The 15,938-nt window shown below is 36.8% G+C and overlaps 1 protein-coding gene and 1 long non-coding RNA gene across 2 annotated transcripts; one reads left to right on the top strand and one right to left on the bottom strand.

Moving 5' to 3' along the window:
• The first annotated feature begins 1,921 nt into the window (after positions 1 to 1,921).
• LOC131928175 (phospholipid scramblase 1-like) lies at positions 1,922 to 4,518 on the top strand. Its single transcript, XM_059284118.1, has 4 exons — positions 1,922 to 2,017; positions 3,100 to 3,202; positions 3,668 to 3,726; positions 4,391 to 4,518. The coding sequence occupies exons 1-4, from the start codon at positions 1,934 to 1,936 to the stop codon at positions 4,496 to 4,498; spliced, it is 354 nt and encodes a 117-aa protein (XP_059140101.1). The 5' UTR covers positions 1,922 to 1,933; the 3' UTR covers positions 4,499 to 4,518.
• Positions 4,519 to 10,828: 6,310 nt separating this feature from the next.
• LOC131928177 (uncharacterized) lies at positions 10,829 to 12,605 on the bottom strand. The gene is made up of 3 exons (XR_009383736.1): positions 12,248 to 12,605; positions 11,549 to 11,692; positions 10,829 to 10,936 (listed from the first exon to the last, which is right to left on the bottom strand). It is a non-coding gene; the product is annotated as an uncharacterized LOC131928177 (long non-coding RNA).
• Positions 12,606 to 15,938: the final 3,333 nt, after the last annotated feature.

Raw genomic sequence — 15,938 nt, 5'->3', positions numbered from 1 at the left:
TGTGTGGTGAATATGTCAATGTGATGGTGTTGTGGTGTATATATGTCTATGTGATGTTGATATGGTGAATATGTCTAGGGGGGGTAACGTCTGAGTATAGTCAAACAAGGGGGGGGGGATGTCAACTGAATACCTCGGTATAAGTTCGGAGAAGATGTTATACAAGGTTTTAAAACATTCTCTATCAGAATCCGAGTGTTGCTGTCGACATCTATGCGGGCCAAGCCGTGAATTTGAAATTATTGTGCAGGATAATTTTCAAAAGGTACAAATGTTGTATGTCCTTGACTGTCTCACGATATACCGGCCCTACAAATGTTGTATGTCATAAACTGTCTTCACGATATACCGGCCCTACAAATGTTGTATGTCATAAACTGTCTTCACGATATACCGGCCCTACAAATGTTGTATGTTGTATGTCCTAGACTGTCTTCACGATATACCGGCCCTACAAATGTTGTATGTCCTAGACTGTCTTCACGATATACCGGCCCTACAAATGTTGTATGTCATAAACTGTCTTCACGATATACCGGCCCTATAAATGTTGTATGTCATAAACTGTCTTCACGATATACCGGCCCTACAAATGTTGTATGTTGTTTGTCTTAGAGTGTCTTCACGATATACCGGCCCTACAAATGTTATATGTTGTTTGTCCTAGACTGTTTTCAAGATATACCGGCCCTATAAATGTACATGTGGCTCATGTGTTGCCTGTTGTGACATATGTCAAGACGAGGTGCAGGTCACAACACAAGATGGATCTCGGCTAGGAGAGGCTCATCAAAGGTAAGTTCTGGTCAGTCCACGTTGACCTTAAGTCTGTCCACTGTAACCTCTGGCAGGTCTATGGTGACCTCAGGTAGGTCTATGGTGACCTCTGGTAGGTCTATGGTGACCTCAGGTAGGTCTATGGTGACGTCTGGTAGGTCTATGGTGACCTCTGGTAGGTCTATTGTGACCTCTGGTAGGTCTATGGTGACCTCTGGTAGGTCTATGGTGACCTCTGGTAGGTCTATGGTGACCTCTGGTAGGTCTATTGTGACCTCTGGTAGGTCTATGGTGACGTCTGGTAGGTCTATGGTGACCTCTGGTAGATCTATGGTGACCTCTGGTAGGTCTATTGTGACCTCTGGTAGGTCTATGGTGACGTCTGGTAGGTCTATGGTGACCTCTGGTAGATCTATGGTGACCTCAGGTAGGTCTATGGTGACCTCAGGTAGGTCTATGGTGACCTCTAGTCTGTCCACTGTAACGTGTGGTCGATTGACTGTGACCTCTGGTCCATCAATGTAAAGTTTAGATCTGTTAAGATTAGTTTAATTTCGTCAAATGTTTTGCTAGTTTTACTCATGACGTGAAGTTTCGTAGTAATGAAATTTAAACTGAAGTTTTAGAAAAATAATTTCAACGTATGAAAACCACAGGGATAAACCACACATATCCATTTTTTTTTTTGCCAAATTGATGTAGTACTAGCTTACATCTATCACGTATAACAACATGAAAACGTAAAACCACGTCATTCCCCTCAATATTAAGGATTTTAAAATCATGACACAAGAGAACAGCTAAGGATCTCAAATGCAAATTTCTCGAAAGGAGAAAATTGTCCTGTCACAACTGTGGTTTATCCCCTGTTGTCTTCATATGGGGTTATATGAAAAGACACGTACATGTGTGTGTAGCTGTGTGAAAAGACACGTACATGTGTGTGTGTAGCTGTGTGAAAAGACACATAAATTTCATGTACTTATGTAACAAGACACGTACATGTGTGTATAGCTGTGTGACAAGACACTTAAATGTGTGTGTACCTATGTAACTGGCACATGTCAAGAACATGTAGCTGCCTGTATAAGCCTGCAGTAAAAAATCTCCACTTGTGATGTTCAGGCGGGCATGTTGTTTCCCACAATTCCGCGTCATGGACCACGACCTGACGCCCCTTCTGGAGATTGTTGGACCCACCTGCGAGTGCACTGTGTGCTGTCCATCGATCCAGTTCGAGGTCAGTTGTGGTCAGAGTTTTTTTTAGGCATCTCCTCTCCCCCCCCCCCCCCCTAAAAATCGTCTGAACGAAATATAATTTATATAGAAATTAATAATATGTACTTTTATATATTGTTGTTCTTTTTGGCACTGAATGTAAACACATTAAGCTTAGTAAAATATAAAGCAGTATAATCCTTGAATTAAGCCAATAATTCGTGTCAAACAAGTTCATACATGCCTACATATAGTTTCTGATATTTTATATTGTGATGTTCTCATCTTAGTTTTTGTGTTTTTCTGTTATTTGGTGAAAATAAACCGGGAGTGATCTCTCCTAAACTTTCTCGAATATTCTTATATAAAATAACAGTGGATGGGAACTCGGGCTATAGACATGAGTTTTAATCCATTTTAAATACTTAAAGTTTTAAAAATAGAATAAAATCTCGTAGACAAATTAATTGCACACCAAGTGAACGCCAAATAAAAAAGCACATAATAGTGCGCAATATTATTAGTACTTTTAAAATTTACATTAGTTTTTTGAGAAATCGGAAGTAGCGTAAATTACTACTTCCAGTCAACGGAAATTACTCAAAATTTAACAGAAGGTAGAGAATTAGATCTTTTACTTACATGTGAAATTTCATTTATCTATCTGAAATAGTACTCAAGTTATAGGCTTTTGAAAAGTTCAAAGTAGGAAAAGTACCACTTCCGGTTATCGGAAATCGCTCAAAAGTTGATACGGATCTACGATTTTGATAAAATACTTATATATGAAATTTCATCAACCTAGCTGTAACGGTATTCAAGTTATCGTGTTTACACACGGACAGACAGACAGACAGACAGACAGACACACACACAGACATACGGACAAGATTGCAAATATTGTTTTTCCGTATCAGTGAGGTCTAAAACGTCGAGATTTGTAAAAATCTCGATTTTTTTTTGCACGATTACAAGACTTTCTCTATACTTCGTATATACGAGAAAGTAAAAATGATAACAGCTATGCGAAAAAAAATAATTAAAAAGCTATTTATATTTTCTTCTGGAATATTCGCACTTCATTCTGATGTCTCTCTCACTTAGGTGAGCAGGATAGGGGACCGGAAACCTATAGGGGTCATCTCGAAGTATCGTGGGGATTTCGTCAAGGAGTTTTTCACCGATGCTGACACGTTCGGCGTGACATGTAAGTATGTGTGTCACGTGGCGTGACTTGTGTATATGTGTGTGTCACATGTCGTAACATGTGAGTTTGTATTTCACGGGGCGTGACTTGGGAGTACGTGTGTCACGTGGCGTGACGTGTAAGTATATGTCATGTGGCGTGAGTTTTTGTGTAACTGAGCGTAACTCGGGTGTATGTGTGTCACGTGGCGTGACATGGGAATATGTGTATCTCACGGCGTGACATTTGAGTATATGTCTCGTACTTCGTGACATGTGACATTACTGCGTAACCATAAGTGACATGTTGTCGCACCGTGACAATATGAACTTTTATTTTAGCCAAAATAAAATTGAAACCAAACAATAAACTTGTTTCCTTACTGCCTAAATCAGTGGGTTTTCAAGGTTATTTCCTACCTTACCCACTCCATAGCTCATGTATATTCTTGTAACGGAAATTCCTATCTCTCTTTCTATCCCACAGTTCCAATTGATTTGGATGTCAGGTTAAAGGCGACTTTGATTGGATGCGTATTTCTCATTGTAAGTTGTTGGCTGTGGAATTACCTGGGGAAAAACAAAATGGGAAAAAAAAGTAGCCAGAAAAAAGCGCACGGCATTTGAAGACCTTAGAGCTAAAAGTACCTAGAATAGTCACAAGGCAACATTTTGAGATAAATTAGTGTAAACATTGAAATTGGATATAAAACTATGCTTTAATTTTTGTTTGTTTGACAGATGCGCTTAAATAAATACTTCACTATTAATATTTGTACATAAGATCAAAGTCATACTGGAGGATTAACGGAAGATTAACGGATTAACAACTATTAATCGGTTCAATTTCCCCCAAAAATGTGACCCAAGTATTATTAGCACTAGGCTAGTCTTGTGAAAATATTTCGAAACACCGAACACACGTAACGCCCGTCCGGTCAAAGAAGACATCGCAGGCGTTACATGACGTCACTGTAGGACCCCCCCCCCCCACCCTACCACCTAGAACTACGCCCCTGGTTTCTGTTCTGTGTATGCTGGCTAGCAATCGAGAGATCTACTACAGTGCTACATGTATAAAACACATGACATGATCTCCCCAGGATATATTTCTCTGTATCTCCCCTATACAAAGAATCCCACTTTAGCAACCGTTTTATTTGGAGTTAGGTCCTTCTAGTGTATCAGTTTTGCGTCTCTCTTCCTACAGGATTTTATGTACTTTGAAGATCCAGCAAACATGAATATGAGGAGTAGCTCTCATAGACGTACTCGGTCCCTGAACCAAACATCCACGCGAGAAGAGTTAGGCTTATAGTGTGTGTGAATATGTGTGTGTCCAGCCGATCAAACACTATTTTCTATGAAAGACTCAATGAAATTATCAATGACAGAGTCAATGATAACTACCGCTCTCCTGTATTTTTCTCTTAAGAAACTCAATGATAAAGCGTTAGTAGTTATAAAGAGAGAGAGAGTTTATCAAAACGGAAATAATTCAACTCGTTTAATTAATAAAGCGTTAAACGTAATTATTAATTCTTAATTTCTCAGCGATTGATACAATTGTTTAGGGACAGTTAAACTATTTTTTTTTAAATATAGATCCTCGATCTTCATTTATAATTTATTAATTAAAATAAGATTTTTTAAAAATAATTAAAACAGGTCTTTGTACTATATTATTAAAAAAAAACAACTAATGAATATAATAAATAATTTTGACTATTTCTCATTCTAAACCTGCCGAATATCTTTTTTTTTAAATGCAAGGTAATCTTTTATAGAACCTACATGATTAACTTTTCTTCTAATAATAAAAAAAAAAAACTCTAAATAAAAACTATTATTCCTACAAATATTAGAGTAGTCTCCCTTGACAGTTTCTATTCGAATGTATTTTGTGTTAATTTTCGTTATGAAATACAGTTGACTTTTTAAATAAATTATATAAGAAAACAATCTATCTCTGTGTATATTTATTTAAAAAAAATATTATTACAATAATTAGAATAGGTGTTACTGGTTAAATAGCAATTATTCTCATTCTAAATCTTTAGCTATCGAGTTTCATGGGTTTTTAAATTTAAGATTATGAACACATTGGCTTGACGAAAATGATTATATACACTTAAATACATACTAAAATTTACTTTTGTTAATAAACCTACACTATTTTATGCACACATACAAAAAAAGAATATTTTAGCGGCAGTTACAACGTCAAAAAAAAAAGGAAACTCCTTTATACTGAATAGTTCTACGTAACAACAAAAATGTAAAAATACATAGTCCTAGAGCACACTAACACATACATATATACATACGAAGATATGTGTGTGTGTAAGTAGGATGTGAGGTGTGTAGACAGGCGGGGTGGAAGGAAAGCAGTTTGGCAGGAATAACGGTAGGTAGGAAAGTAGGTAGGCAGACAGCAGCGCAGGCAGGTTAGTAGATAGGTAGGTACGTAGGCAGGGAGTTAGGTATGTAGGTAGGTGGGCGTAGGTAGGAAGGCGCCTCACTCGGTATAGTGAGCGATTATAGTAGCCCATCATATTCATAGCGTTTCGCAATTATTAAAACGAACAAAGGTACCATAGTACTCACGGGAAAACCCGGGGAGCTAAATGGAACCCTGCCAGGGCGCCACCAAATCGAATTTTTTTCGTAGAAACCACCACAGGGGTATTAGCATTAACTTCTCAAATTTGAATGACAAACGAATGAAATCTTTGATAATGCTTAAACAAACAAACCCACATATTCGTTTTTGGGGCGCGGGTTTGTCTCCACTGCCGCCTAGACGCACCAAGGCTCACTGTATGAAAGCCTTGAGTGTACGTTAATCAACCTCTGTAATAGTGAGGTAGAACACACATTGGCGACCGCCCATGTGTTAGAGACGCGTCCCTTGGCGCTCCAGGGAGCCACTGGTTATATTTCCGCAGGGGCGCCCCTAATTCGGTTTAATTATAAAATGTCGTGTGCCACCGTGTCCCTATTGTAGGATGCTCTTTAAGGAGGCACTCTCTGTAGAGCCCGGGGCGCTCGCTGTCGCCAGCTGCCGGGGCGCTCGCTGTCGCCAACTGCCAGGGCGCCGGCGGGCGCTCATTATTCTACTTAGTGAACATTTATAGTAGCCCATCTAAACCGTAGGGTCGCCCGAGATGGGTCTTGGCCGCTCTGGGCCACTCAACCGCCGGGGAGCTGGCGGATGAACCTGGTGTAGTTTTATCACTGAATCTCAGAGGCGTAGCACCATTCCTGGCGCCTGGGGACAAATTTTCAATTTGGCGCCCCCCCCCCTCCCGCCGGAGACAAACTTTCAATTTGGCGCCCCCCCCCCCGTATTTTTTAAATATTTATAATGCAAAACTATAGCTAAAATGAGCTTTTAAATTTTTCCAACCATTTTGGCGCCCCTAGGGTTGGCTCCCGGTGACATATGTACCCCCCGCCCCCTCGCTGCGCCTCTGCTGAATCTAGTATTACCTATGACCGCAATTGATGAGATAGCCCCTCTGGATTCCCCTCTGGATTCTGAGCTCATAATCGTATAATTAGAAAAATCGAACCCTCCCAGGGTGCCACACTTAAGAATTTTTTTCTTTCTAGAAACCCTTTTCACCAACTACCCAAAATTTTATGACTCTCGTACGAACAGTGTCAAATTGCATCTGGCTTTTATTTTTATGGAGAAAAATTGCATTGCTTCCTGTCAGAGACCCCAGATCGAATGGGGCGCCAAAAGGGATAGACAATTTTTAAAAAAATCCTCATTCTTCATTAAAATTTAAGGAAACAGATTTATACATGGCTGATATCCTCAATTATTTTATATAGGGGAGTGTATGTAGGGATGGGCGCCTTTTTGCCAGCGTTTGAATAGGGTTGGCACATAATTGATAGTTCGCCCCGGGCGCCGGAATAGGTTGCTACGCTTCTGCTTCCTGCTAGGGTGCCGCCCTGGCGAAATCTTTCCGGGGGGGGGGGGGGGGGGGGGGGCGTGCGGACACTGTTAAAAGTATTTTTTTTTCTATATAAATATTCCGTTTCGTTCGGGGGTGGGGGGGTCGATAGACTTTCTTCGGGGGGTGGGGGGGCTCTGCTTTCTCCCCTCCCCCCCCTCCGAATAGATTCCTGGAAAAAACTCTGTTCACAAAGTTTTATGGCGATCCGATGAAAAAGATGTAGTAATTCATATAGGACAAACAGATAAACATACTTTCATTTCTATTAATATAAATAGATATATAGGGCCTACTTTAACTAGTGTCCGCATACCCGCACCCGGAAACTTAGTCACAATTTTCTTTGTTACATTTGAACCCTTTAGGTTAATCAATATTAACAAAATTGAACAAGATGCAACAAATACAGTTAGCCAAGAAATTGAACAAATAAAATTCACGTTATCTTTTTATTGTTTTTATATATTCAGTAGTAACAGACTACCTTCAGGTCCTAACTCGCGACGAGGTACACATTTGTATTAAAACACACATCTAAGACATTTTCCATTTAGGTGGGTTTTGCAGTACAGTGGTTTCTTAAGTCGTGGACAAGTGATTGCGCTTATCTCTGTTGAGTAGCTATGTATTCTGTCCTGTATTAGACACATTTGTAAATATCTGTCACAATATGGGCATAGAGATGATATAACGATAGCTTATCTTTGCGGACGACGCTAAACTTTGGCATCGACACCACGGCCGACAAGTTCAAATTCGGTCCTTCAGAAATGTTTGAAGTCTCTAGATTAAAACTACTTTTCTCTTTTATGTGCCTACTGACCACATCACATGCATTTGTTCTGAAAGTCTAAAAACAGAGGCACAAATATATCGTCTAGACTTGTGAGGTCTACAGATTAGGTATTTTGGCAGTTATCTAAGCCCTTGCCTGTTCTGACTCAAAGCCTTATTCTTTCTCTATCGACGCCTTGCGTAACATGGGATTGGGTTTTTAAGGCGGCATAAAGCTTTATGTTGTTCCTTTTTGAGTACACTAGATTAAAAACTAACGTTTTCAGATGCCTAAAGATGTTTAACCACTAATTAATCAGAATAATGGGTCAAGATTTCAATTCTTGGTTTTGGGACACGTTAGTTGCCGGGGTTGAGCTAATGTCGATAGCATAAGGACTGTACCTTGATGCGGGCGTTTTATTTGTTGCCCATCGTAATAATTGAATGGTTGATGGGGCTTCTTCAAGGGTTTGATTTGCCGTAATGTTAATGATATCATGCATGTGCGGCTTTTCTAAGAAGAAAATGCGTTTAAACACTTTTTAGTTATGCTTTTTTTTAAAATAGGCCTATATTTTACGACATCATAATCGTAATGAACAATAAAATGAATTTAAACACCTTTAGAATACACCTGTTTCGGCTAACATGAATGTTATTCTTCAAACTAGTAATGTTAAACGTGTCTTTTTCGCATTTTCGACTTGTAAGCAATACAGTAAATTCCGATAACGTCCATATGCATACAAGCAATGGCGTAGGCGAGGAGGGGTTTAATAGTGATTTAATAATGATACTTTCTTAACCCTCTACTGGACATCATGTTTGGTACCTTGCCCCCGGCAACTGGGTGAATTTGGATTACACCCAAGTTTTACTTCATAGTAAATGGCTTCAGTTTTAATTATTGGAGTTGGTACCAACATTGACACAGTTGAAGGTATTCAGAACAAGGTGGCCAGGAGAAATCACATTAATTAGTATATAATTTACCATTACTAACAATAGGCCCTACTTAATTGTTTAATGTTGCTGGATATTAAGCCTGGTAGGTATTTATGTTTATTAATTTGTACAGAAACAAAAAAAAGGATTCCCAAACAAAGTTTTATTTTTCAGAAATAAAGAAAATGATACAAATCAATAAAGAACAGTTTTCAAAGGAATTTGTATAAAAGTAATTATTATAAAATAAGAATATAGCATTGCATAGATAAAAATAAAATACTTGACACAAACAATATGAGGAATATTTTTTATCAGAGAAGTGAAAAATATATGATGTAGTTTGAAAATAATAATGTACAGAAAGTAGCTTTTGCAGATTAAAATGAAAATTCTCATGCCTATATAATTTATTGAGTAAATGAAGCAAGGCCCAAAACAATAGGCTAAATAATATGCATGGGACAGGCATTGAAAACTACAAATTGCATATAGTGAAGGTTACCCTATTTATTGGCTATATCCACAGTAAAGATTTATGGCTTTATTACCTGCTTGTAAAATTGTTAAGGAAAAAGTAAAGTATTGTTAACTTTTTATGGCAGACCAACTACAGGCTGTGTTCTGGGAACATGTCATCTGTAAGGGGCATTGTTCTCGGCACATGTTGTCATTTTTTGTGTTCTCTGCACATGTTGCCATTTTGTGTGTTCTGGGAACATGTTGCCATTTTGTGTGTTCTGGGCACATAATGACATTTTGTGTGTTCTGGGAACATGTTGCCATTTTGTGAGTTCATGGAACATGTTGACATTATTTGGCTGTGTTCTGGGAACATGTTGCCATTTTGTGTGTTCTGGGAACATGTTGCCATTTTGTGAGTTCATGGAACATGTTGACATTATTTGGCTGTGTTCTGGGAACATGTTGCCATTTTGTGTGTTCTGGGAACATGTTGACATTATGTGGCTGTGTTCTGGGAACATGTTGACATTATGTGGCTGTGTTCTGGGAACATGTTGACATTATGTGGCTGTGTTCTGGGAACATGTTTGTTTCATTTTTAAATATTATAATAAAACATTTTTAGAAATTCTATATTAGGAATTGTGTATATATATAAATTTATATATTTAATAAGACAATTGGATGAATTATAATAAACAGCAAAAATGATTCAAATAAGTTTAGAAGTATTTGGCTTGCTGTCCTAACAGTGAACTGTATTGCGAGCTTGTTTCCCTAGTGATAACCCATGTTTTTTGTGCGACCCTTCCAATCAAGTATCCAGCTTTTTCTTGGCCTGTATCAAAATGCTGGTCAGACTTGCTTGACTTGTGTATCACAATATGATTTTGAATGTTTTTCTGTAAATGAAATAAAGGCAAAATATTTTGATACTTTCTTTTGTGGAACTTGCAAGAAAAATAAATTACAAATTTATATTACTATCTCTAATATTTCTTTACTATAACTAATTACTTTGAAAAGATAAATCACTGAACATGATGAATAACAAGAAACAAACATTATCAGCAAAGATTATAGATTTAAAATTGTGTTCATTCATATTGAAGATTAATGAAGTAGACTATCAATATTTACCCTCTTGATGGCTGATACTTTGATTTGATGTCTTTACTTTAAGCGTACACATCAGTCTCTGTGTGGTAAAATATGAAATAATATGCTTCAATAAAACTGTTTCAGTATATTAATTATATTAGATAAGTACATAGTTTTGAGCTCTATAACAATATGTGTTTCAATTATCATTCAAATATAATACCCTCTATGTTGTACAACTCACTGATTTATTAGAATTTAAAAAAAGACAATAATTAATAAAATATTTTGGATTAAAATCCATTATATTTATTATAACATACAATGCTATCTCTTGCTATAATAATTACTTTAAAAAATGGGTTATGCCTATAGTACAGTTATCTGAGGATGAAACTAGGCACAGTGTATAGTCCACGGAGACTGATTAATATCCCTTGTAATTGAACATCAGTTGTAGTTATGAAATCTGGATGGCCAAACACACACTCATAGTCCTGAAAAGCAATTTACACATAGATTAGCAAGAATATCTCACAAATTATTAAATTAAAGCTAACCCCTATTTAGTGCAATCCATCAAAGTAGTAGCATTTTTGTTAAGTTGTAGACACAATACAAAGTAATGTTTGATCTGTGATTTACATACTTTTATAAAATAGCAATCAAATTATATATATATATATATATATATATATATATATATATATATATATATATATATATATATATATATATATATATATATATATATATATATATAAATATATATATATATATATATATATATTCATTGTAAATTTTAGCTATGTCTTGCTGTTAAATTTATTTACTCGACTGATCTAAACTCACTTTATTTAAACATAATATAGTGGATAAGTATAGTGATTTTATTATTCAGCAATAAATAGCAGGCCTAAAAAAATTTAAATAGTAACGTTTGCGAATGAACACATTGTATTTCCATTTCTATGTCTTTCCCAACTTGATGCATATTACTAACCAAGCATTAAACTATAGTCCTAAACCTGACTCTAATTACCATTTATTGGACAACCTGAACCTTTGCGATACCATGTTATAATATATTATTTTAAAAAAGAGCATACCACTAATTAGTAATATTAATTGTTTTTAGTATTAACTGAGCCGCATACTATCTGCTGCTATTGTCATCACCAGAAATCCAGTATGTTGGCAAAGATTAGTCTCTAAGTTCCCTGCAACCTCTTTCCTCTCGAGTGCGGAAAACACTGAAATTATTAATCATTATTTCATTATGCCTAATAGTTTAAAGGTACTATTAAAGTAGTACTAAATAGTACGAGTCTTAGTTACTATAGGTCTAATGATAATTATTATTGTGTATGCTTACATGCTTTAAGTTTTATGCACAATATTGGTATATAATATATAGTCTATAGTATATAGCCTAAGCTATAGAGTATATAGGCCTATGAGCCTAAATATAACAGCAGCTTGAATAATGCTCATTAGCATGCATTCACTATAAACTATAAAGATAATCAAATATTTCAATTTAATTAAATTATAACTAATAGGCCTAATAGTAAATAGGCTTTTTTCTTGTGGCAACAAATTTAAAATATAGGGCCGGCAGTACAGTTATAGTATGTATAGGCCTACTAGATTCTATATTTAAGTATGTGGGCTTTTCATTCCAATGCACCACAATAGATACCACACATGATCAAGCTGGACCTCTGATCTAAAGATTTAATAATTGGGCCTAACAAACAGTGAAACTACAATAAAAATCATGTAAATTACTAATTTAACCTTCTTACCTCCGCTTCTCTATATTCCTATTCTATTTCCTTCAAACTTTCTTTTTATGCAGCCGTATGATTAGATTCTAGACTATATTCTAATAAACATGAAATAACTACTAACCAGAACACTAGATCTAAATTTCTATATTCTATGCAATATGTATTAAACCTATAGGCCTAATATTTATTTTAAATTCCTATGCGATGTGTCGCGAACTGTAGGTTTCATGTTATTTTTTTAATGGCGGAAATCAGTTTAAAATTTCGTTTCCTTCCTTTTGTTATTCTATTTATAGATTCAAACTGCTTAGAGACGGAGCAATTATCATTGAGTTAGTCGGCTGATCCACACAGGAAGTGCGGGTATATCTATTAGTTACTCAGTGATCTGATCATTGACAGGAACAGAGACAGCCATTCGCATGGGGTGGTGTGTCTCTCTCTCTCTCTCTCTCTCTCTCTCTATATATATATATATATATATATATATATATATATATATATATATATATATATATATATATATTTACTTATTTAAAATTATTTAGCATTTTAAACATTTTATTCTCTATACCCTGGCACGCTTATTGTTTATCTATTCATTTGTTTTATCTATAAACTTACTTATTAATTTACATATGTGTACTCGAAAGCTAGATCAATTTTATTTTTTTGAACTGAAATGTTAGGTTATGTTTACACAGTGTTATGCATTGATAAACTTTCATTACATTATCTTAATCAAGTGGATGTTACATCAAGAGTCATTACATCAAATTACATCTTCTGTCTGGGTTGTTGTTCGCTTCTTTCAAGCTGTTGATCAGTGCATAAGTTTTAAGTTCTAATTTGTTGTAGAAATGGGTTATATGGGTCTAATAAAATATCCCCCTCCCCCTCTATTCAACACCCAAAATGAAAATTTTGACACGTTGTACTACACAGGGTATTCACTAAGCGCGAACAACACATCTGTATTGTTTCGAAAAATTCACATTTTTATTTTCACATTTTTATTTTCATCAAGGCGAAGGAATACGACAACAATGATTTGGCATTAGGCCTATAAAAACAGAAGTGACCCTTTTAGATCTAACGATAAATAGGGCAGAAGAAGTAAAGTTCACTTTTCTTTACCTCGGCATATAAAGGAATGATGTGGTCAGCAATATGCAAATCCGCCTTTACTATTCCCCCCCCCCCACCCAAAAAAAAAGATGTAATCATCGATGTTGGTTGGACTCACGGACGTTCTGTATATTTAATTTAAGTGATTTGAAAACACTAGAATCAGGGGCGTAGCGAGGGGGGGGGGCGGGGGTGCGGACCGCACCGGGTGACACCATTTAGGGGGGTGACACCAAGGCAAAAAATAGCAAAATATATAGAGAAAAACTCGAGGGGGGGGGTGCAAATCGAAAGTTTGAGGGGGGGGTGCAAATCGAAAATTTGAAAGTTTGTCCCTGGGAAGGGTCTCTATGCCTCTGGGGGGGTGACACCATTAAGTGCCGCACCGGGTGACACCCGACCTCGCTACGCCACTGACTAGAATCATCCCAGACTTTTCATGTTTTCAAATCACTTAAATTAAATATACAGAACGACCGTGAGTCCAACCAACATCGATGATTACATCTTTAAAAAAAAACACCTAAACACGATAAAAACACTCATCAGAGAACAATGGGAGTAGGTGAGGTAGAAAGTATACGGACATCTAACAGCCGCTTGGGCGCCAGGCCCAGCCCAACAGCCGTGCTGTAGCCAGCCCAGGGGCAACAATTTCACTTTTTTCGAATATCATTAAATGGGGAATGTTATTTTATTTAGAATGCATTTCTCTATCTGTCAGTAATCATTAATTTGACCCGAGTGACGTAGTTTTTTTTAGTTATTTGCTTCCTACCGTTGAACCGAGTACTGGACTATGGGGTACGAGTTTACCCTGTGTTCAGTGGGGTGGAAGATAAGCCTGGTGAGAACCAAAGGACAGAAGCGACCGATACACTGTTATCAAACCGATATCCAAGCCAGTTAGTCGGGGTTTGCCGTGTTGAGGCCTGACTGGCTAATGGGAGACACCTCCTGAGCCGGTGAGTGATGTCAGTAAAGAAAAAAAATAGTTAACAGCTTCTAAAGTGGATTGGGATAGTCCTATAGTTTTATTTTTTTGATTACTAATTTCATTATTCTGGCGAAACAAGTGAATTTTTTTATATGAATAAATATTTTTACATATTTAGAGCTATTTATATTAAATAACAAATCAAATTTAATTACCTAATCCTAATCAAATAATAAAATTTTGAAAAAAATAATGTTAGTGGCTCTTTAAAAACTGAGAAATTTTGAAAATTGTAACTATTGGCTCTTCCTTCTCAAAAGGTTGCCGGCCCCTTTTCTAGGCTATTGGTTTTTGACCTGGGTTCAATCGAACCCCAGGGGTTCGGTTAGTCAGCATAGGTTTGGTGGAGGTAAAAACACACACATGATTCATGATTTGCGATCGAATTTTGTCAGTGAGGACGATAGAACAAGCGCAGTGTTTCTTCTAAACTTTTTTCTCCGGGGGGGGGGGGGGGGCGGAAACCGGTAAGTTTATGATTCTATATATAAATTCCATTCATTTTGATCGGGAAGGGGGGGGGGGGGGTTAGATTTTCTTCGGGTGAGGGTTGGGTGCGGAGAAAAAAATGCCTGGAAGAAACTCTGAACTAGCGGCCGTTCAAATACGACAGCACAACATTTAGTGCGCTAGAGCAGGGGTCTCCAAACTACGGCCCGCGGGCCGGATGCGGCCCGCGAAGTCCTCTCATCCGGCCCGCGGAGATCTTTTTGTCCAAGGAAAAATCGTCTGTTGTAGATGGCTGCGGAACTTTGCCCAGAAAAATCAAAGACTTGCCTGGAAGAAACTGGCCCCCGAACTGAAATTTGATGGGTAATGCGGCCCTCGGACTGAAAAGTTTGGAGACCCCTGCGCTAGAGCAAGATATAACACGTATCTAGTGTAATATTTCGATATCGTGGAGTCCTAGACGTCAAAGCCATCTACAGGCGCTCATTGATCGTGTGTATACGTACTGTGAAGAACACGCTTTTTATTTCTTTATCGTAGCACAGTAGTCGACTTGTGAAAATATGCAGAAAATATTCATTTATTTTGTTTTTGTTTCAAAATCATATTTTAATGGTTTTGATCTTTAAACACATTGTTGTTGATGCACAATTCGTTTTATGCACCAGTAAAACATAAAGATGTATCTGCTTTTAATTTTAAAAAATAATTAATTTTTAGTTATAGTGCATTTACAAAATTATTATAAAGATTTTTTTTTAAAATTAAATTCTAAGTTTTTAAAATTTAAATCTTCAGTGCGGTTTAGAATATAGAATCTATATAGCAGGTGGATATAACATAGAATAGATCTATGTATTAATATTATAATTAAACTAGCCGTCCCGGCCAGGCCCTGCTCTGGCTTCTGTGAAAAACCTTTCCGTTAAAGACCATTACCTGTGTGTTTAGTAATCATCATAAACCCGGCATTGCCCACCCAAACCACAACCAACCAAAACAACAAAACGCAAACATAACGCTAACACAATTAGAAATACAAACGAAAACAAAAACCTAACAACAAACCCAACCACAACCACAAACACCAATACAAACACAAAGAAAAAACAAACGAAAACAAAAACCTAA

Source organism: Physella acuta, unplaced genomic scaffold (genome assembly GCF_028476545.2).
Source record: "Physella acuta isolate Inbredline_101_S28 unplaced genomic scaffold, ASM2847654v3 ptg001470l, whole genome shotgun sequence".
In the NCBI taxonomy this organism is placed as follows: Eukaryota; Metazoa; Mollusca; class Gastropoda; family Physidae; genus Physella; species Physella acuta.
The sequence above is the reverse complement of the archived record's forward strand: the minus strand, read 5'-3'. Positions and strand labels throughout refer to the sequence as shown.